The sequence below is a fragment of the Accipiter gentilis genome, chromosome 4 (assembly GCF_929443795.1).
Source record: "Accipiter gentilis chromosome 4, bAccGen1.1, whole genome shotgun sequence".
Classification (NCBI taxonomy): domain Eukaryota; kingdom Metazoa; phylum Chordata; class Aves; order Accipitriformes; family Accipitridae; genus Astur; species Astur gentilis.
Window position 1 is genome coordinate 32,439,760 of NC_064883.1, and position 22,153 is coordinate 32,461,912.

Genomic DNA, 22,153 nt, shown 5'->3' on the forward strand with positions numbered 1-22,153 from the left:
GCTCCTCTGAATATCCTCAGAGCTGCCAGATTTCCATCAGTATCCATTACTTACATTGCAAACTTTGTGTTCATTTACACTTCCTTAAAGTAACCAATAGTCCCACATCACATCTGCACTTTGTTCCCTATCCTCAACCCTCCCATCAGCTTGTTAATGAGAAATGCAAACTACTTATCACCTCATAGCACACACTTCTCCTTGGATGGGTTTTCCCTCTCTTTCTACCCAAACCAGGTCAGAGTTGGCTGCTGTCATGCGGCTCAGAGGCTTCTCTGGATGTAAAGCCATTTGTTTATGTAGGCTGCACAACCCAGCTCCCTCAGGTGAAAAGACACTTTTCAACATGGTCCACATACTGGTGCACTTTTCACTGCTGTGGCTTGTAAACAACAGCTTATAGATGGAGAAGACTGAAAAGATGTTGATGAATGTATCTAAGTACTTTCCTGCACACGTATTATAAACCACTTTTGCATTTTTTTGTGTCACTGGTATTTAATAATACATCTGGATCTGTTTTGAGAGGGTGTCTTAATAAAGTCCATCATTTCAGGCTAATAAGTTAAAGTAATAATACACACTCCTTAAGAGAGGGTTATGGCTGCTTAACACTGAAATGACTGTGAACTGCTGAAATAGATGAGATCATTGCTTTATCCTTTCCAAGCATTGTGATCTTGAAAGGCTAGAGAACATGATGGGGAAAAAAAAAATTATAATTCAAAAATACTCTGGGCCAATTTTTTAAAGTACTTGTCTAAAATAAAACGTTTGGTCACCTACGTATTTAACAACAGAGCAGCTCCTACAAAAGCAACAATAAGCTTCAGAATTAATATTAATACATTAAGCTGAATTAGTCACTTTGAGCTCATTTGCATGATCTGTAGAAGGGGAGTAAACATAGAGATCCCATTTGTTTAAATAAGAGAAAAAAGGAAAGGTCAGTGTTCTGACCCACAATTTAGGAAATTATTCCATTCCTAAGGTAATCAGCCTGTCATCCAAATAATTCCCTCCTCGCTCATTACAAGAAACTATAATAAAAGCCAAGTTGCCTGTCTAAAGTTGCTATGGCATTTCGATATACAACAATTTGGCCCATGACCTTCAGTAGTTAAGTTCCCAAGTCTTCAAGAGTGCAAGTTTTTCTCATACACAGTTTTCCCAAGAATGCTGCTCAAATCTCTCGTTTGGAGACCAAACAGCAGTTGATATGCATAATGGAAAGTACCTCCTACACCCAGCCCCCTTTCACCCCAAACCTGCTTACACTATAACTGTGATAAGCCATCACATTATCTTCACCACGTCAAATTGAAAACATCTGGTCATAAAAAAAATGTTTATTTTATTTATTCAATTGCAGAGAAGGTTAGAGGTTTTCTAACATGGGAAAAGAGAAGCCTGTATACTGATACAGTATGTTAAGCAGTGTTAGGTCATTTAGGGATACATTTACCTTTGTTCCTCTCCATGCTGCATGTCAAAAATACCACAGGTTCAAATTGGTGAGTTTAAGATGGACAAGGACACAAAGACCCGACAAAATTCAAAAAATCTTCTATATCCACCACAATAGGCAAACAAAGATGACGTACGCATTATGACGTTACCTAGGTTGTTCTCAGTGACTTCATACACACAGATGTGGATCTTTAGCTATTTCCACCTTGGTCTCGTGTGCATCGTAATGCTAAGTAACAATAACCCATCACCTACACCCACTTCAGAGGAAGCTGTGAGAGATTCTACTGCTGTCATCATACAGCTCCCGCTTTTTTGGGAACGCAAGCAAATTTTTCACTGTCTTTATTGTGGAATTTTAAACAAAAATACAATAAAATACTTGTCCCATATTTAAAGGATCCTAATTTAGGATACGTAATTGATTAAAAAGCAACACTGATTCATTCAATTATGTTAAACAAGATAAGCACGTGGATTTACATAATTGTATCACATCGTTAGATCAGATTGAACAGGATTTAAATGATCAATTAGGACGTATATCTCGAGACAGAACTGTCTCGGCTAATATAAGTGGCAAAGGGGTGCTATTGTGAAGCATGCTATTATGCATATCTCTCCTTTTTTACTGTGAAAATACATCGCTCTTCCTCTTAAGGAAAAGAACTAATCACAGCGATACTGCTTCAGAGAAAATACCATTTAGAAGGTTACATGTTATCTCTAAGTTATTTATCGTTAGTATGTGTTTTATTCTGATTTTCTTAGAAAATTTCAGAATAACTGATATTGCCTATGAGGCAAAAAAATCCAAGTCGTAACTCACAGAGTCAAGTCTGAACACAGAGTAAATAATGCTATATGCACACAGGACAGATGGCTGAAGTTTAAAAGTGAAATAAACATCAATGAACCAAAATGGGGATAACAGAAAGGGCACGAGTGTGGAGGCAGAGGACCCTGCACCCCTGTCGGTCCGCTCCCGACCAGCCTGGGGACAGCGGGACTCAGCCAGCCTTTCCAGGTTTGACAGGCTCCATACACTTACCCACGGCTGCTCAAAACTGTAAGTACGTCTCCTGTCTTCCACGTCCTCATCTTGCTTTGCTTGCTGAAACTCTTGTCTCAGGCGCTGTATCCGGTCATGATTGTTAGGGGTTGATCTGTTGCTAAAAGAGGGAGGATGGAAATGATCAATATACTTGGGAACTGCCATCTGTGACTGTAATTTCTTAGCACGGGACTGCTACTACAGTGCACGAGTACAGACTTAAAAATAATTTCCAAGCATTTAGTACAAAGATCTTTGTTTTTTTAAAGATGAATAATGCTGTTTGACTTATAAAGAAACTTCAGATGGTGTAAGGATAAGATGAATAAGGCTATTCCTAAAAATCATCAAAAGTTGCTGGCATCTTTTCAGTATATGTTACTCCTGGAAATGAAGAGGAATGGATGTGCTAGTGTCGGTCTTAACATAGAGAGAAATTAAGAGAAAAGTCCTAATGATCTCTGCTACTGAATAAACATGAAAGATACTTTTTCTCAATCAGTAAACTGTACTACTGTCAGATCTTTATTCACATCAAATTCATTACAATGTCTGAAGGCCCTACCTATATAAAATTTGATTATTTTCCCCAATCAATAAGAGCCTGTCATCCCTTAGTTCTGTTTTTAACAAGTCTTTTAAACTGATCAGCCTGAAAGCATTAAAAGGCTTGGAGGCCAGTAGAAAGCAATCGCTTTGACAGTGCCACACACAGGAACACATTCAGGCAGCAGACTGGTGCTGGCTGATGCCCCGCAGACGCTGGTGGGCTGGGGAGGGCTCAGCCCTGGACCAGCACACCCAGAACCTTGCATTCTCCAAAAGCATCCGTTTTTCCACAACGCCTGTTGCAGGTAATCTGTTCTCCATAGCGCAGTGAAACCGTAATGAAATATGCACAAGAATGGCTTATTTCACGGGGCAGAGGGAAAGCGGATATTTATTAATCTCGTTGCCGTTTTCCCAGCTGTGCGGCTAGTACCTGATCCCTACAACCCCCACCGTATTTCAAACATGTTAATGTGGGAATCACAGGAAGCCTGACAAACAAATATGTTATATCAAGACTAACCAGAAGCATTTTAATCTCTTCTTATGGCCTTCTTAAACCCTGCATTTCATTGTTTATTTCAAAAGAGCTGATGAGGAATGGTCAGCTATTACTTTGCTTCAAAAGAGAAATCTGCAGGGAGACAACGGAAAGCAATTCAATAGATTCCTGTTCTTGGATGCAGGGTACAATAAACATAGTGAATTTATATCCCATGTCTTCTCTCATATGAAAAGAGACGATTCTGGAGTCCATTTGTGACTGTTTTCTGTGTCTTTCGGGACTGGTAGGTGCAGTAGATTGGAGGCTGTAGGTGTTTGAGACGTTACCTCCCACTCTTTTCAGTGCCATTAAATGGAGCTTATCAGTGTTTGGTTGGCCAACAAGAAAAAAATAGCAAGGTTCTGGCAAAGGCTAATTTTTTAAGAGGTTTGGGGTTTTTTTCCTTTTCTTTGAGCCCAAAGGCAAAGAAAAGGAAGGAATTTAGGGAAGTGTTTTCTTTGATTTTTTTTGCAAATGGGAGCTTTAAGAAATGCTTTATTTATAGGGTAGGTCAACTTCTACGTGCAAATTGCCATTTTAAAAAGTACAATTAAAAGAAAGTTTTATTTAGAACAGGTGGAAATGAAATATTGTGGCATTTTCAAAATTTCCACTTCATTGTAGGTGTGTTGCTAATTCTGTTTCCTTAATTCAACTTAATTTGTGAAACAGCTTATCTCCACTTGCAGTTTTATGTTATGTAAATTTATTCCTTATTGTCTAATTCTGCCCAGCTTTACTATACAACCACTTGTTTTTTTTCCCATGTATTGCTATACACTGCACATTTTAAATGCAATCAGCACAATCCAGTACAAGACATACAAAATACTTTTAAATGGTCTGTTGATTTTTAAAACTGGTATTGTTAATCTGACAAACAAGTAGTCCAATACTTTCTACACAGACAATGTTTTCGGTAAGATAAATTGCACTTAAATGTAGCAAAATACTTTAAGTATTAGTATATCAGGTATAAGAACGTATGCTTGAAAGAGAAATGTCATTGAACTTTGGTGCAAAATTACTAGAAAAGTGCCATACGTAAACCCCTTGAAGTACTCAAGAAGATCAGTAAATAATCAGCCTTCGTTAATCAAGGTTGTTTCAAACTCTACGGGATCACAATGCAGAAGTGACACTGGAGCAGTTATCCAACGGCAAAGAAAAACAGAAGATAAACCCCAGAAGTACTGAACTAAACCCTGTAAGGAACAGACATACTCTACTAGCCCTAAAACGGGCTACTGGAGGGATTATTACAGACCTGAGGACTTCTGCACATTTTGTGATTGTTATTCATTAAAACAATTACATCAGCAGAGGAATAGCTAGCAAATGCATAGTGTCCATGCCATGAAGTCAAAATATACGTCTCCTCCCAAGAAGCAAATGCATGAATTTGACACCCTTTACACTGCAGAGATGGAACAACAAGGAGGATCCTGGGATTTATGATTAACTTGTCTCCAGACCTAGGAAGAACTTATTCTAATGACAAAAAAAAAAAAAAAAAAAAAAAGGCAAGCTGATTTAAGAAAAGTTATTCAAAGTTATTAAAAGGTTTGATAATGGCAGAGAAGATAAATCTTTTAACAATATTTCTATTTTATCTGAAAAGCAAGGGACATGACCCAAATTTAGAAAATTGCAAAAGAAGTGAATTATAAAAAAGGACTATTTCACATAAAAGAAAGAGCTAAATTAAAAGACAAAACCACTTCTGTATCTACTCAAATTTCTTTGTGCTCGAGAAGTCTGTGAGGCACAGAAAGTGAGGTCAAGTCAGCGGTTTTATAATAATAAAAAAAAAAATTAAACATTTTTATTTAGAAGAAGAAAATGGAAAAGGTAGGCAGCTGAAGAGGGACTAAGATACTTTTAAGAAGATTATTTGAGGGCTTAGACTGTATCTCACATTGGCTTCCTTTCGTTTCCATTTTCTTCTCAACCTTGTTCTGATTCTCTAGGTTAAATTATTCAGCTGCCCTAACTTTTGCACCAGCGAAGGCTTGCACATCTCCATCCTCTCCTGTCATGCTGCCTCCCATTTCTTTTCATGCCTCCCTTCACCCAGTTAATTTTACTAACAGTTCTTTTCCCTATGTTTTTTATGTCTCCCACTGCACTCAGAGAACACTTGATACGCCCGCTTGATAACTCATTCAACTCCCAGCCAACAATTAATACTTCCAGAAGGAGGGAAAAGTAAAAATCATGATCACAATAGAAAACTGTCACAAATAAAATTTTGGAGTGCAAACCTAAAAGTGCAGACCTAACTTTATTCCTTTTCAGGTCCTGAGATGTTCTATCTGCAACTCTTTATGTAAGTCACATCATTATCTCTTGAGGCAGACCTAAACAAATTATATCCAGTGTAAGGAGTCCTTAGCCAGTCTAAAGCAAAATGAATTCTGACTTATTGGACAAATTCATCCAAGAAAGGTAGGGTCCTATCAACAGACAACTAGGATGCAGGGCTGCAGGTGTTCCTGCTGCTTAAATTCCCTTTTGACTTTTGCAGATGTATGGCGCAGGTCCTCAGAAGTTTAATTAAATGCACCATGTTTTGTTTGAGTTTTTCATACAAATGAACTGAAAATCTGAAGGAAAATCACCTCCAAGAATTCAGGACCACAAGCGAAAAGGAAGGAGTCCAAAGTTTATTGAAGATTTGACCTATGCTAGTTTTAAACTTTTGAGCAAAACTGGAATCACAGCTCGCTACAGTAACCTCAGCTTGCCCAGACAGCCCTTCCCTATGCCTGCTCAATAACAGGCTGGCTGTGAACTTAGGGAAGACAATTAGCACCTCCTAGCATCCGATGCAAGTGATGTTCTTCTTTCAAAGTGCTGTCGTTATTAAGTGTTAAAAGAAATAAAGGAAAGGCTTTTAGGGCCAAAGCTAACTTGGGTTGCAGAGCCGCTGGGCTTCCTTGTATCACATGTCTCCTTGGCACCCCGTTGCCTTCCCTCTGCAGACGGCACATTTCACAATCGACTATTTTGTGAGCGCTGCCTTAAAACACACACCAGCCAGCATGGGCTAAAAATGCAACTGTAAGCAAGGCTTAGATAGGCCAGAGCTGTCACACATTTCCAGAAACAAGCAGCTGCAGCAATGGCCATCAGAGTCTCAGATCATTAAGCAATGTCTCAGTGTGATGTCATGCACTGATGTACAGAGTTGTAATCCTTTCAAAACAGACAGATTTTCAGTGTGATAAAGCAGATACAAACATGCTACTGAACAGGGATGACTAAAGCTTTGGAAAAAAAATTTATTGGCCTGAAAAAGCATGGAAAAGGGTCTTAACAACATCACCAGGCAGTTGCAACATGACTAGAATAACCAAAAGGTTAGTAAACAAAGAGTGTTCTTTACACCTTGAAATCTTTTAACACAGATTGGAGCTGCCAGGGACTCCTGGCCTGACTGGCTGCTTAGATCTCTGGATAGCAGTTATAAAACACAGATGGGTCCTTATTTACTTCAAGCTGGCAAATAACTGTCACCTATTTGTATAGAATAAATTCCTTTCCATTTGGACAGATTACTTGCGTCATATTTAAAATCAAGAGCTGAATTTTAATCTACTTGTGTCTACAGGTAGAGGGGAGCAGAAGAAGAGTTTATTTCCATCCCATTGCGGATTAACAATGTCCTTGCTCTGGTGGCTGTGCCTTAGTTGGCAGCACCCATCCTTGCCAAAGTTCAGAACTAGCTGCGTGTCTACAAAATCAGCCTATTTCTTCATGGCTTGAGCAGGATGAAAACAGCCCAACAGAAAGCAGAGTGTTTATAATCTAATAGAAAAGCTTCTGCTACATTTAATGTAACTTGAGCACCCTCTCGCCACGGTGCTTACTCCAAGCAGATGGATTTGTCTGTTTCAGATGGCCCTTGAGGGTGGATAAGCAGAAACTGTCAAGTTGTTGCAAAAAGCCACGGACGTAAAATAAAATGAAAGTATGCCCTTTACCAGGCTTAAAGTTAGCACCATACTCCAATGCACAGCCGGCTAGTCTGTTCACTTTAAACAGAGTTGTTAATTGTCAGTGACACAGATGACTGTGCCCACACACCGCCGGGTTGATGAGGGCTGAGCAGTGGCAGAGTTTGCACTGTCTCCTTCCTGCCACCAGCTTGGCAGAGGAGGTTGGTCTTTTCCAATTATTTTTTTCTGTGGTTTATTTTTTGACATCTAAATACCAGTCCTTGAGCTTAGATTAGTGTAACCATTTTTGGCTGGTCCTCTCCTTCCAGTGTGCCCTACATATGGTCCTTCTCTGAGACACTATGGAATAGCTTTTCTGCAAACACATGGATATTAACATATATAGACATGGTACACAAACAGGAGCAACCACGGCCAGCGTCGTATAAAATTGCTGCTGCATGATTACAGAATCGCTATAGTCAGTCTGAGAAAAAAATCAGCTGAGCAAGAGATCAAATTTGTTAGACTACAAATGTACTTGTAACATGGTGCAGCTATAACCTGGAAGGAGGCATAGAAAGCTTTATCCTACACTGCGTTTGTTTTTCTTAAGTGTCAAAGAATTTATTGGGAATAAGGCATTAAAAGGAGGGGGAGGGGTGTAAAAAAACCCCCAAAATGAATCAATTACAAAACTGCAAATAAAAATAGCTTCTCTGCACAAGCTTCATTAAGTTTTATCAGCTAGTATCTTGGGGTTTTACACTCAAACCACAGGTCATAAATTCACAGTAAATCCCCCATATGTTCACCAAACACCTGAATTCAATTTCTCTTCTAGTTGTAAGAAACGGAATGCGCTGCTCAAATTAATTATGCATGCAAAGTTAGTTTCTAACAAGGGCAGCTTCTTGCATGCTGAAGGGTATACATCCTATCTGAATATTTTTCCCCCAGATCTCTTTCAATCTTGACTTATTTCTACTATTGACAAGGTTATAAAAATCCTTCTCTCTTGCCATTTCATATTTGCTAAATGACTACAGAGCATTATACATCCTTTAAAGTCTGCAGTTTCTAAAGGCAGCTAAATTCAGGGATTGGCTTAATGTGACAGGCAAGATCTAACATGTTACCTGTACACATACCTACACACTTCAGCATATTAATTCCATCAAAACAAGGACTTAAAACCTAGGATTTATGTCAATGTATATGCATGTGAAATCAGCTCATCAGGAAGTTTTCTCTCATTTCCAGTTTACCTTCACAGTGGTAGTCATCAACTCCAATACCACAAAGAAGTTATGCAAGTCCCCAAGCGCACTCGCTTTCTTCAGTGAAAGAAATTAATTTCCAAATTTTGACATCGTGATTTGTTGATCATCTCACACCAATTTCAACAGAGTAAATCATTAAAAATCAGAAACATACATCTCTATTCTCTGGGTTAAAAAGGTAGTCTCAAATACTCTTAATTCGGCACTAGCTTCTGATGCCATGGCCATAAATAACGTGGAGAGCTGGAGCTGGTAGGGAGGTCACTTCGCCACAACAGTCTCTTCAAACTCTCCAGACTAGATTTCACTTCGAGCCCCTCTGTGGCCCTTCTGTAGCAGGGCCATCATTTTACAACCAGTGAAATCTGAAGAATGCACCCAAGACCCTTTTTATTGCCACCATCACTCTTCCTTATTAGCCTGTCAGAGTCTGCACACCGGAGACAGAAATCCAGTCCTACTTTTCAGGAGAGTTCTTCTACTAAAAAGAAAAGTCGAGATTTTAGGAGCTTGCTATAAACATCTGAAAACAGATACTCAGCTACTGGGTCATCATGCAGTCTAAGCCTTACTTTGGAGCTGTTAGATTTTGCAGGTATAAGCCAAGCCAATTTTCAGCCACACACAACTTATAGCCATTGTCATAGGGTATTGCATTTTCCAAGTTAAAAAAAAAAAGGAAAAAAAGAACCTAAAAGAAAATACATGACATCTAACTGTGAATTTCCTATGAAGGTGTTAAGGAAATGGCAGAAATACACATACAAAGATTTAATAAATCATGGAAAAAGAAAATAAAATTACTGGCAATCAAGAAAAGGAGAAATTTGCATTTTTGATCCTAAATGAAATACAAAATTACTTCAAAGGCAGGCAGGGAGAAGTGGGCTCTGACCTTCTAAGTAGCTTCCTATCCTAACTGCAACAGACAATGACGGCTCCAGGGCTGTTAGGTCTGATGAACATCCACAATTAGGCATCACAGGCTATTTTGTGTCAACACGAGGAGGACTGCCTGGCACAGTAATACAAAGACACTTAACAAAGACCACAGAAAAGAAATCCTCTCCTGGACCTAGCGGGCCATTCCTGTGCCAGCAGAAGGGATCATCGGAGAGATCCCTAGTGGGCTTCAGGCCATGTCAGACCTTCTTCTCCGTTTAAGCTAATCCTGCTGCTTTGCTGGAAGCTATTTAGGGAGCTCTCCCTCTGATCTCCTCTCCGGATGAGACCTGGGGGCAGAAATCTTCAGCAGAGGGGCAGCAACAAGCAGCTAGGGAGCAGTCCCTTCTTAAAGCACGGCAGCTATTTGCAAAAAGGAACATCTGTCCATAGCCAACACCACCTGTGTAGCATGAGTCTTGTTACGTAGGTACAACCCAGCTCACTCTAGCACATCTTACACGACTCAGCTACTGCCATGTGGTGACACTATATTTTACAGTATAAAATCTGCTTCAGAGCCCAACTCTAGCCAACAGGACAGTGGAGAAAAGCCCTGTGTCTTTTCATGGGAGGAGTCTAGAGACATAAAAAAATAGAAAACACATCTGGATTGTAACATTTGATTTGAAGGATTCATCAAAAGCGAGTAATATATTATTCAAGTAATGCACTATTACACTGTGTTTGCAAATGGTGAAATTTAACTCTGTTTCAATGAAAAAAGAACTTCTTTAAAAGGTATTTAGGTCTTGCTTACTGCATTGACATAAGTTATACTGGAACCCCCCAAAATATTTTATTTTGTTTTGTTTCTCTTTAACGACAGAAAATACTTAGGAAATAGGTGTCAGGGTGTTGCAACTAGCAAAACACAACAGAGCATTTCTGAGTCTGGTGGACACTTGCCCTCACTAAAAATGACATCTTATTTTAGAGTAAGAATAAACCTACAGTATCAAGCAGTACATCGCTAGACAAACAGTGAGATATAGACAAAGACATCTCTTTAAAATGCCCAAACATTTAAAAAGATAATAAATTATGCAAAGTTCATATGGCTTCCACAGTCCTTACCAGCCACTAACATAATATAGCATAATTATTTCTGTTCTTTGACAGAGGGGCTATTGCATTATAAATCTCCAAATAACATTTTGATTGATTTTATGTTATATCTTACTCTAACTATAGGCTAATTTCCAAGTGCAATATGAGAATTTGCCCATTAAAAACAAACAAACAAAAATGACTGGCCTAAGGATACCAAGGCTAGGTTAAAGCTTCACACAGTTTCCGAAACCTGAAACTGAGAGAGACTCCCTCTGCTAGAAGCATCAGTAGTAGTTCAGAAATTCTATATAAAACACAAAGAAATGTGGAATGATTGTTTTATTTTTGGCACTAAATAATCTGCAACCTCTAACTTTAATTCTGAGCTTACTGTTAAGCATTTCATCATTTAGTGCCTGTGCATGCAGTTTCCCATATGACTCAACCAAGTAAAAACAAAAATCAAAGCTACGATTGACTACTTGAATTGGTGCCTAAATTCACATGGCTGTTACCTTCTTATGAAGTTGATCACTAAGATTTATACCGATTAGCACAAAAACTAATTAAGATTTTTAATTAAAAATTATTTGCATATGGAGATTAAAAAACTCTCAATATGATATTTTGCAAAACAACTGATTTCTGGATAAATCCTTTCAGCATTTTATTGTAAAGATGAAGATTTTAATAAATGGATGTTTTAATCATACTTTACCACCACACTGTCTTGATTAACTTTAAAACTAGAAATTGCCATAAATTTACAGTTATATTCAAAAAAATAATGAATCCCAGGCAAGGACAGCCAAGAACAGCACTTACCTTTTATCCAGAAAATTCAGTTGGTTATTTAGTGAGTCAGCTGGAACACGACTTTTACTACTTAAGATATTTTCAGGTTATTTCACCTATTTTTCCTCTTGGAAATGTTGAAAATGTCTTTTCCTCAGGATCTTTTTCAGATGAACTGTGCAGGACACTCAGTAATTGCTGAGGGTCTTGCTATGTTTTGAAACACTGGATTAGAAATCCTGAATTCTAATATTTTTTGTTGTTGGGCTGCTTAGACTCAACCCAAGCACAGATTTCAGATAGATACTCCAAAGTGTGTATTTCTCTTGCTGCTGAAGAAATACAACATTTACTTGTAACACCACTTCAGTGGTTTACGAAGACAATTATCCTGATAAAGGCTACAGGAAAGCAAATTTATTTACCACAAGAAGGTATGGGGGGATTTTTCTCAACCAATTTTAATCATCTAAAAGGCACACGTGTAGTTAAAACTACCCATCTAGACTCTTTCTAAGGGAACTACAGAGAAATAGGTTACTCCAGAGGGCAATTCACAGCACCTGACTTGGGATGCAATTACTTACGCTCCAGAGCTCATTACTTTTTTTCATTGACAAAGAAGAGTAGAGGGACAAGCTCAGGCTTAGATGGGTAGCTTTAGACAACTACACTAGGGCAGATGAATCCCACTCTAGATGGTTAACATGGGCTCAAGGTAGGTGAAAAGTGAATCATCCTAAGAAAATCTAGTACTAAGAATGCCTGGTAGAAGATGATGGTCAACTGGCATGGCAGTATAATCCAACAGTTTAATCCTTAGGCAGAAAAATGAATTGGAATAAAATTGTCTAAGTCACTCGGCCTCTCTCTGTTCATGTTAACATATCGACAAATGGACAATAGCCTTCTTTAAGAAGTGGGTTTTGAGATCCTGTACAAAGTCTATACAACGACCAATTCTCATTAACTTCACTTTAATTTTAATTATTCTTTACAGAGTACACTATACTACTGTTTTTAATTCTCCTTTACAGAAAAAAACCCAAAGATTTTTAGTTTCTGAAACATATAGAAGGGTATAGCCATGCCTGAGATAAGCCAAGGATTGTGACATAATGGCTGCTGTGGTTAAGATCTCCTCGGTATGGTTAATTTGTCTCTCAACTTTCACGTTACTTCAGCAAATGTTATGCAAATGCTATAAGGTTTTCTTGAGTAACATAACTGCCATATGTTTTTTAGTAAACAGAAAGAAATGAAATATGTATAACAAGTAATTCCACTTAGTACGTCAAATTTATTTTGCATGATATTGGCATTACATTACAAAGTTATAATGGTATTATTTCATGTTGTTAGACTTGTAGTCTTAGGTTCATAATGTTTCCTTTTGGCACCATAATGGTGTCTCCGGGGATTTTGATGACAATGTGTTTTGACATCATGTTAAAATATATCCAAACTGATATCACTTTATTTTGTCATCATTACCTAGTTTCAGTTGGATTTCTAAGATACTGCTTTATTCTGACATCTTTAATTAGGAAGATTTCAGTCGAAGTGGCAAGCACTAAAAAAAAGTTTTGAAGATGTTAAGCATGGCTGTGTGGCATGCATTACTGCTGTTCAACCTTGTACTGGCTGGATATCCCAAAATGTAACGGATTAGTCACATGGTACAGATCCTCAGTCAGATCATAAAAACAGGAAAATGCTTTTCCTTCTAGAGCATGATAATAAATTTAATAAATTGTACTGTAATTCTATTTCAGACACTTCAGGCAGGAGGCCCAGCAGCAAAAACACTGCCGCAAACCAGAACCTTCTGCTGCCGTTGGAGCGTCTGACGTGTGCTCGCTTCATGAGTCCCTGTATAGAAACCAGAAATTATTTCCTGAATGCTATTAAAAAAGTGAGATTTCTAATTCATAAGCTTCACTGAAATGGAAATTGCTACATATGTGATTCTAACTAAAGAACAGCAATGCCAGTTCCCGTACAGAGCTCTGAAACGCAATGCCGGGCTTGAGCCTTAACTAGCTGTCTAGACCCATTGAATCCAACCGAGCTTTGAGAGTTTATGGGCATCTGAAGATCTGACCAAGAGTTTTGAAAAGGTTTTAGGGGAAGAAATAATGAATAATTTTGAGCTCTAAGCTTCTTGTTAGCCGTATGAAATTCAAGGACTGATTCTGAAACAATTTGCTATAGAAGTGATGTGGTGAGTTATCCCTGGGCTACCAGAAGGATGCACGTCTTACCCATTTGAACATGTCCACTTACAGCAATATCACTCAGTTTCTTCTTTTTGTTATTTACTAGTTCTTCATTCTTTCTCTACAATGAATTAAAGAGCAGCTCCAGGGAAATCAACACATTACACGTACTAAGAAGTATATTTATTCAGCACAGCAGCCCAAGTTCTACTTACTAAAATGATTGCTGATAAAATCTCTAATTTTAAACATTAATGCATAAGTTTTCTCTGCCATTCAAATCTGATCAAAGAGATTAAAGAATTCCTTCTTTTCCCCCACTCTCCTAAAGCATAATACTTAATAGAAATTGCTTGTATTATCTTATTTCGGAGAGCAGGCTAGAACTGAGACAATCCCTTGATCCCTGTTCATGAATAAAGCATTTAATGGACTGCACTTGTCAAAGGACACGCTAAGCATTTGATCTATACAGTAAACAAATGCCTATGAAAAACAACACCCAAAACCAAAAATTTGCCATTGTTACTCATTATTTAAGATATTTTCCTTTTCTTCCTCTCTTATTTCAAGATTAAGACTCTGAAGGCATTGCTGGGATGACAGAATCACATTGAGATGAAAACAGAATTTTTTAAACAACTGATGGCAGCAATTTATATTCCAGGGAAACAGCTAATCAGTCCACCTAAAGTTCATACGTAACTGCTCTCCAGTAAAAGGAATTAATTGTCACAACACCAGAAAATTTATAATTATTAAACAAATGACAGAAGGCTAAGTTGTACCCTGACATTCTAACTGCCTCCACACCTTCTTTAAGAGTTTTCCTTGGGTATTTCCAGCAAAGAGGAACCCCTGCCAGCAGAAGAAAATGAAGCTACAGAACTGTGAGCGTTCATAACTATGAACCCAGTTGACCTGAAGAATTTGATACATACCTACAAAATGCTCTTTCATGCTCCCAAAAGACAAGATGAAATATTACAAGCAAGTAACTGCAACTATTAACAGAAGCAATACTGCAGAGCCAGTTCCATTTAATGCAAATTGTAGACTTGTTTCTACTGGCATTGACCATTCTTCACTAGCCAAAAAAACAAGTAGGCTGAACTAAGAGGTCTATATAGAAGACTATGTTATTTTTAACAAATATATTTATTAAAAAATGTATTAAAACAATTTTTTCTACCCCTTGAGTTTAAAAGCTCAGTGTATCTTCCTCAGTTACCTTAAAAAAACAAGAATTGCAATTAATTTTTAAAAAAATCTTTTTCAATACAATGAGCCTTATTAATGCAATGAGCTGTTAAGTGACAGACTAATGAAACATCAGCACAAAACTGCACTGGTATTTATGATTAATCTCTGAAATAAACTCACAGCATAGTATTGTCTCTGTAATTAAAGGGTTATATTGTAACAGGTCACATCATTGTATTTTTTGTTATGTGTGACTACCATGATCCTGTAAAGAGGGCAGCGATAGAAGACATTGCACATCACTTGTGTAAGCACTAGCCTTCTCCCAAAAATGACTTCTCCCCTACAAAAGTTAAGAGAAACTCCATGAGTATCCATGGAAATTTTCAAAATGAGCTAAGGCAAGACATGGCTTCCAGAGAGCAGTTTATATTGCTGTGCTTCTAACTCAGACAAAGTTCAATTCCCATGAATTTTCCCATTTCAGCTGCACAGTAATTTGCTTTTCAGGGAAACCAAAACCAGTAATTAGAGGTTATGTAAGAAAAGAATGATAAATATCCTTAGAAAGCAGGACTCACAAAGATCTGATTTTGCTGCTCTTTTGCTATTTACTTTTTATTATTTTTGCCAGATTTCTGCATCATTAAGCACTACTCAAATAGCAGGACCCTATCTCCAGCAGACACTGCACAGACTGCCTACAACCAGCCCTTAATCAAAGATTTTACGGTTTAAGATCAGGTTTGCTCTTACACAATGGAGCACACACACATTTGTGAAATGGTCCTTTTCCCCACAACAAATGCAAGCGGCAGGTGGACAGCTCAGTGCCCACATCTCTACTGACTGCAGAGGGAGCCAAGCTATACAGGACTATACTGGAGACACCTAAAACCAGATGAATTAAGTACCAGAGCAGACTCCTAAAGTCAGAGCACCTGAATGAGCAAAATCACCTTACAAATGATACTTGGAGAAATTCTGTGGGATTTAGGTATCATCCAAACTTATGGAGAGGGCCACGTCAAAGATGGTCACTAGGTTAGGAGCTGATTAGCACGCAAGATGGTAATGGTATCTACAATGACTCTGAAAAGAGCTGGGAGAAAACATTGTGAGTGGAATAACTACAAACTCCTTTTTCCTATGTAGACTTCAAGTAGATGCTAAATATCCATCAGGATTGTAAAAAGGAGAATCCTGCAAGAGCCCCTCGAGCCCCTCCCCATCTTTGCAGTAGGCAATACCGACTCCAGCCATGCCTACACAGAAGGGAAAGGGGAGTCAAGGAAGTCGGAGCAGTTGGGGACAGCCTTCATTTGCATCATTTTTACTGTACTATGAGTAACAGAAAACATAGAAGCATGAGTAGCTCCCCAAAACCATTCTGGGGATTTTTTTTTAACCAAACAACATTATTTTAAGCCATTGGCACAAATAACTAATAGTCTCACAACTCACGTAAGGCCTCCTCCTTTCATTCTCCTGTTGGAGGAACCCAAGACAACCAAAGGCAGAGACACAAGTCTGGTTATCTGACTACATTTAAGCAACTATACTTCCCCTTATCCTGTACAGGTAATTGCTTCTTTTGCAAGGGCTGTAAAAGCCTGAATTGAGAGAACAATGCAACTCATTAGCTCATGGTACTTATTTAAAATAAACCAAATGGCATGTCTTATATTACAGCCATGGCTCTATTACTAGTGCCCAATTCAGGTCGCATTTTTCCAGCTCTATCACTCCTAGTAAATTACTTGCACTTGATGTAGAGCAGGCATAAAATGAGCAGAAAACAAAACTTCGGCCATTTTAATTTAAATTCTCATAATGGCAGGTCAAATTTATGTGAACTCTTTGGTGAATTGGTTCCTTTATTGGTACCCAGTTTAATTCAAATCAGAGTCTTCTACAGAAGATTAATTAAATATTAATCAAAAGTCCAGGGCTGTCTAAGCTTCTGTTCCATTAACCTAAATGTGACTCCATACAGAACCACAATGCCTCCCCCCCCCATTTTAGAGAAGGCTTTTAGGTTTTTTTCCGTTATGGTGCAACTCCTTGTAAATGCAGACATGCTATTTGCAGTGTATATTTAAAGGTCATGATTCTTTTTCCTTTTCCAATTAAAGCTGCTCTTAATCACAATTAAGCTTTCAAGAAACAATTAACAGAAGTCAAAACTTTTCTCCATCAATATGTTTAAGAGATGTACAGTGTGTACCCTCTATTACCACTGGTGTCACTGAACTAATTATGTGATGTTAAGGTTCACCTTCTCGGGTGTAAATTTTGGTTTGAGTTGACACTAAAAAGAAACATCAATTTATTAGGAAATAAAACTTGTTCTGCTGTAATGGAACAGCTGTGTATATAAATTTATTGCAGCTTAATGTTCTCACACATAAAGCAATTAGAGCTTTCTGACAGACAGACCTGCTAAGTATAGTACAGAGCATATAGTAATATGCAGTTACAGGCACAACATATTTAAAAGTGATCATATATATTCTGTACAGTAATATCCATTTCCCAAGCCTCTCCAACCCTAGATGTGTTCTTAATTAATTAACATAAACGTATGCTTATAGTCACGCGAAATTTTCCTCCTCTATGGAGGAACCTTTTCATGCCATGTCATTTTACTCATGACACCTCTTGTGCAAAATTTGGCTTCTCCTTCTGCAGGAATAGATAGATTCTAGTTCCTTTAGGCGGGCTTAATTTTTTTCCATACAAAGGATAATGAAGACAATAATGTTGTCATCAGTTTACTTTAAAAAAAATCCAAAAGTAAAACCATATGCATGGTGTTCGAGATAAGCACCTTTATTTCTAGAACCATGAAGTATGAGCTCGTGAAATAAACTGCATTCATCTAGCATCATTTCCTCTCATCGCCTGCTCTTGGCTAACTTCAGCTGCCTTCAAATAGCTTCCAGGATATTTTTCCTTCTTTCCTTCCTATCTTTCCTACAGGACAATTATATTTAACTTAAGCTAAGGACTGTGGTTTTGAGGATATTGATCAGCAAGACTAGCAATGGAAACTGAGCATTATGGAGCAGTGGTGTTCCAGAGTAATGGTATATGATACATTTTCTAATCTTGGAAGCTTGGGAAATATTAGATCTTAAAACAAGGATACACAGGTAATTGAGATGATAATTTTCCAGTTGACAGACTAAACAGTTAGACTACATGGAGTTTTCCAAAAGACAGTTCTGAAAAAAAAATATCAGAATTTCATGATATGTAGTGGTACAAACATTTTACTTGCTTTTACTTTGGAAACTCCTAGGGGACTTCCTTTTCATTTAATAGCTCAAAGCCATTCCGTGCCAAATTTTGTCACATTTACTCATGAGCAAACACATATATGTTATACAATACCTGAAACTCTTCCTGTGTTTTAATAAATTTATACTATGTCTGCCTTTATGTGTACACCTATCAGCTAACTGATAGGTTATGCTCACATCAGTTAATTGGAATTTCACTATCTGTGACACCTGGGAAGAGTAATTTCTTAAATCTTTAGTTAGACGATTAAATTAAATGACTAGGAGATTATTGTTGTAAAATAACGGCATGACTTTTTTAGGCTAGGATTCTCAAAAAAGTCTAAGACAACTGCAGTGTCTTTCACACTTGGTTTGAATGGATGTAAGTGTTGGCTGCTGTGGCGAAGTTCTGTCCTCTGCAGCTGAACGTTCCCATCTCAACCTTCGAGCCACAAAGCATTTATGAAGTCAGACAGCTATCCGAATCAAGGACCTGAGTGAAAAACCTTATTTTTTTTCTTTCTTTTAAATTCTCCCCTTCTACAGGATTTGCTTTCAGGAAGATAAGCTCCCTCATCCCCCTGTGAGCTCTAGCACTGGCAGGGACATGTGACATGGGGCACAGGAGAAGGCAGGAGTCTGGCTTTTTCAATGGAAACTGGTCCCTGTGGTATCCCATGCCCACTGCACGTCAACAGAAGGGGGTCGGTACTTAACTCCTCTGGCAACGTTAAGTAAGCCAGGGTTAAGGTAGAAGAGGAACCTAAGAAAGTAACTCTGCAATGAAACTCTGGAAGCCCACTTGCTTGCATGAGGAAGACAAATCAGTGGTGAGATGTTCAGAGTCCATCTCTAATTGAAACATTAACAACAATTAAAACAGAGATTTATGAACGAGGCATGTAGATAGGCATGTACTTTTTACACGTATTTTATATAGTTTAGAATGATACGGTTATCATTCTCTGCCGAAACAGCAGCATGAAACCCCCTCTAAAAAGAGCGAAACTGCACAGCAATATAGGTAACAACTGGAGCTTCTATGGTGCCATTATCATTAGGTCATCAGAAACACATGACAACTGGTACCAAGACAACCAGCTTTTTCATTTCACTGTCTTTTCTGCTTTTGTCTTTGAGATGTGACACAGGTCAGCAAATCTGAGCACAGAGCAGAAGCTAGGAATCCTTAATTCTGACAACTTTGGAAAAGCTATTCTTAACCTGTCTCTGCTGCAGCTTTAGGAACCACTATCTGAAAAATCCAACAATATTTAACTTCATTGTAGGGGTGATCTAAAGACTAATGCTTCTGGAAGAACCCTGAAGATAAAAACTGTCAACAACTTCACTATTCTCTGTTGTGACGTACTTGCAGCATACAAATTGAAAATAACTGGCAAAAATTATGTTATTTTCAGTATTGTTGTTACAAGCAAAATTTGAGCTACTACTGAAATTTAAATCCCTTACAAAAAGACCCTTCCCATAAATGAAACCATTTCTGCAGGTACAGACTATTTAGTTCTGGGAATAATTTATTCTTAAAAAACTTCTTAAAAAGTACACCCTATCTCCTGTTTCTTTCACGATATGCATAAAAAGCTAAATTATGGACCAATGGTGGTTTTTTTGTTGTTTCTCTTTTTTTTTTTTTTTTTTTTTTTTTTTTAAAAGCATCACCTCTCCACCACACTAGATTCCTCTCCACTGTGCTGACAGCTGTTTCCCAGGTAACCAACCCAGCTAGAAGTTGACTTCAAGCAGTGTATGGGAACCAGCAGTCACACCCCTGCATTTTCATGTTTTGAGGAGTGCTTTTTAACTGCTGCAGTGTCCCCAGTGCCCCTGGCAGTCAACAGGAGCCGGGAGTATCCAGCAAGTAATGGAATAAAGCTTATCAGCAGTCAAAAAATACCAGCTAAGGGTGATTTTATATACAGAATGGTAAATGCCATTGGCAGCTGGAAATTAAAATTATCCTCAGTGGTAAACCAGCAGGATTAGACTTCACATGAGCTGTCACCTTTTATGGGTTTTACCTGCTTCTTCCCTTTTCCATTAGGGAACTGGGACAAAAGCAGCAGGTATTTTGCTGCTTCCTTCCATAATCAGGAATCATTGTCCCCCCAGTTTCTGAAAGCATCTGTTTAATACACCTTACTTGATAAATCAGATCTCATCTGCTGTCAGTCAGCATTCTTCTGGATTTCATGGTCATTGCAGTACATAAAATTATAGTCATTTTTTGTCCACCTTCCTTTGCACTATGTATTAATTGAAAACTGAATTATTCTACAAGGCACTGGCTACACTTGAAGGTATCTCATAGCTCTCTGTTGTTCTGTGTTTGGGCACTTAATTTTTAGATCCATGCTATCTGATGCTGCAGTGTAAAGAGCTGACAGAGAAGATTATATATTGAACAAGGCACTAAAGGAGTAGGATTTACCCTATAAGCATACAGGGGTTTTTTGTTTGTTTCTTTTTTTTTTTTAAAGATAATTAAAAAGCTGTATCTTTGGGAAATTCAATGCCAGATGTAAGTGGGTAGTATTGCTGATCAGTCAGTTCCTAATAATGCCTGTTATCGAAAAACTGTTGAGCTTAGGTAGGTTTATTTTTATAAGCAAAGGAACAGACTTCTTTTGGTTCCTCACCCCCGCACCCCCTAGAGACTCAAGCATTACTACTCCCTTTTTATTATGTTGGAGCGTGGGGTTACAGATCCAACAAATGGGAGGATCTCAACAATTAAGTGGGAAATGCACAATGCCATACATGTGTGAGCGTATGCACACCCTCCCTGCAACATGGGAAGACAGCTGAAAGTCTTGGACAAACATTGCACTCTGTTTCAAAATAAAATCAGGCTTTGGTGTGTAGAACACCAAGCTAATTGCTCACACTGTGCTCGACTGTTCAGGTATTCAGCCATCCTAGAATTTCCTATTCCTAAATTAATTTCAGACACTTCTTTTTTCCACTGTTAACACCATGGTCCCTTAGAGTTAGCTGCAATTTAATTTTCTTGTTCTCCTAGTACTCTGGATCTGAGTGTGCTGTGTCTTTCCACTGTCCAAATATACCTGATTTTAAAATTGACTGTCTTTTCCCTTCGATATTCCATGAAAGACAGACCGACCACTTTCCATAGTAAAATAAATGTCATCACAACTGTTCTAGTTCCATCCAGCAAGATTCAATGGTGCCTCTTACCTAAACAAGCATATCTAGCAAATAATCTATGACGCTCTCAATTTCCGGCTTTGCCACAAGCCCTGAGGTCAGACCTCCTCAGATGGAGTCCAAGAAGCAAACAGCAATGAATGGAATTAGCCTGCCTTGCGGTTTCTTAATGCGTGTGGGTGAACATACCCCAGGACATCAGGAATCTGGCCCATTTCCCTGTGGAACACAGCGATTTTGTGAGAGCCAGTCACCGCCACCCCACAGCAGTAAAAATAGGAGCCGCGTGTGGAAGAGAAGAGGTGAAACTCTTTCTTCTTTACATCCTCATGTGGGCATGCAAGAGGGCAGAATACTATGTGTTTCAGTACAGTATCGCTGCCTCTTCATCCAACCTCTATTATGTTGGTTTTAATAATTTAAGGGAATTTCTTTTGCATAATCCAATCAAGTTTCTTAAAATTACATTGTATTAATAATACATTACATTGAGGCTTACATGGACAGACATATGTACCATTTTCCTAAAGATAGTGCTTTCAATATATCTCCTGCCTCTGAAATATGCACGGAAGGTTACTGATTTCTAAAACCAGTTAAAAATTGGAATTTCTATGGAATAAA

General features: G+C 38.2%; 1 protein-coding gene across 10 annotated transcripts in view; it reads right to left on the bottom strand.

Annotated features, from left to right (window-relative positions):
- The window catches only part of PARD3 (par-3 family cell polarity regulator), a 461,320-nt gene that overhangs the window by 12,800 nt on the left and 426,367 nt on the right, over nt 1-22,153 (bottom strand). For all 10 annotated transcript variants that reach the window (XM_049798455.1, XM_049798452.1, XM_049798450.1 and 7 more), the window contains one exon: nt 2,522-2,642. In XM_049798455.1, coding sequence (XP_049654412.1) covers nt 2,522-2,642 — 121 coding nt within the window. The remainder of the gene's footprint in view (nt 1-2,521; nt 2,643-22,153) is intronic.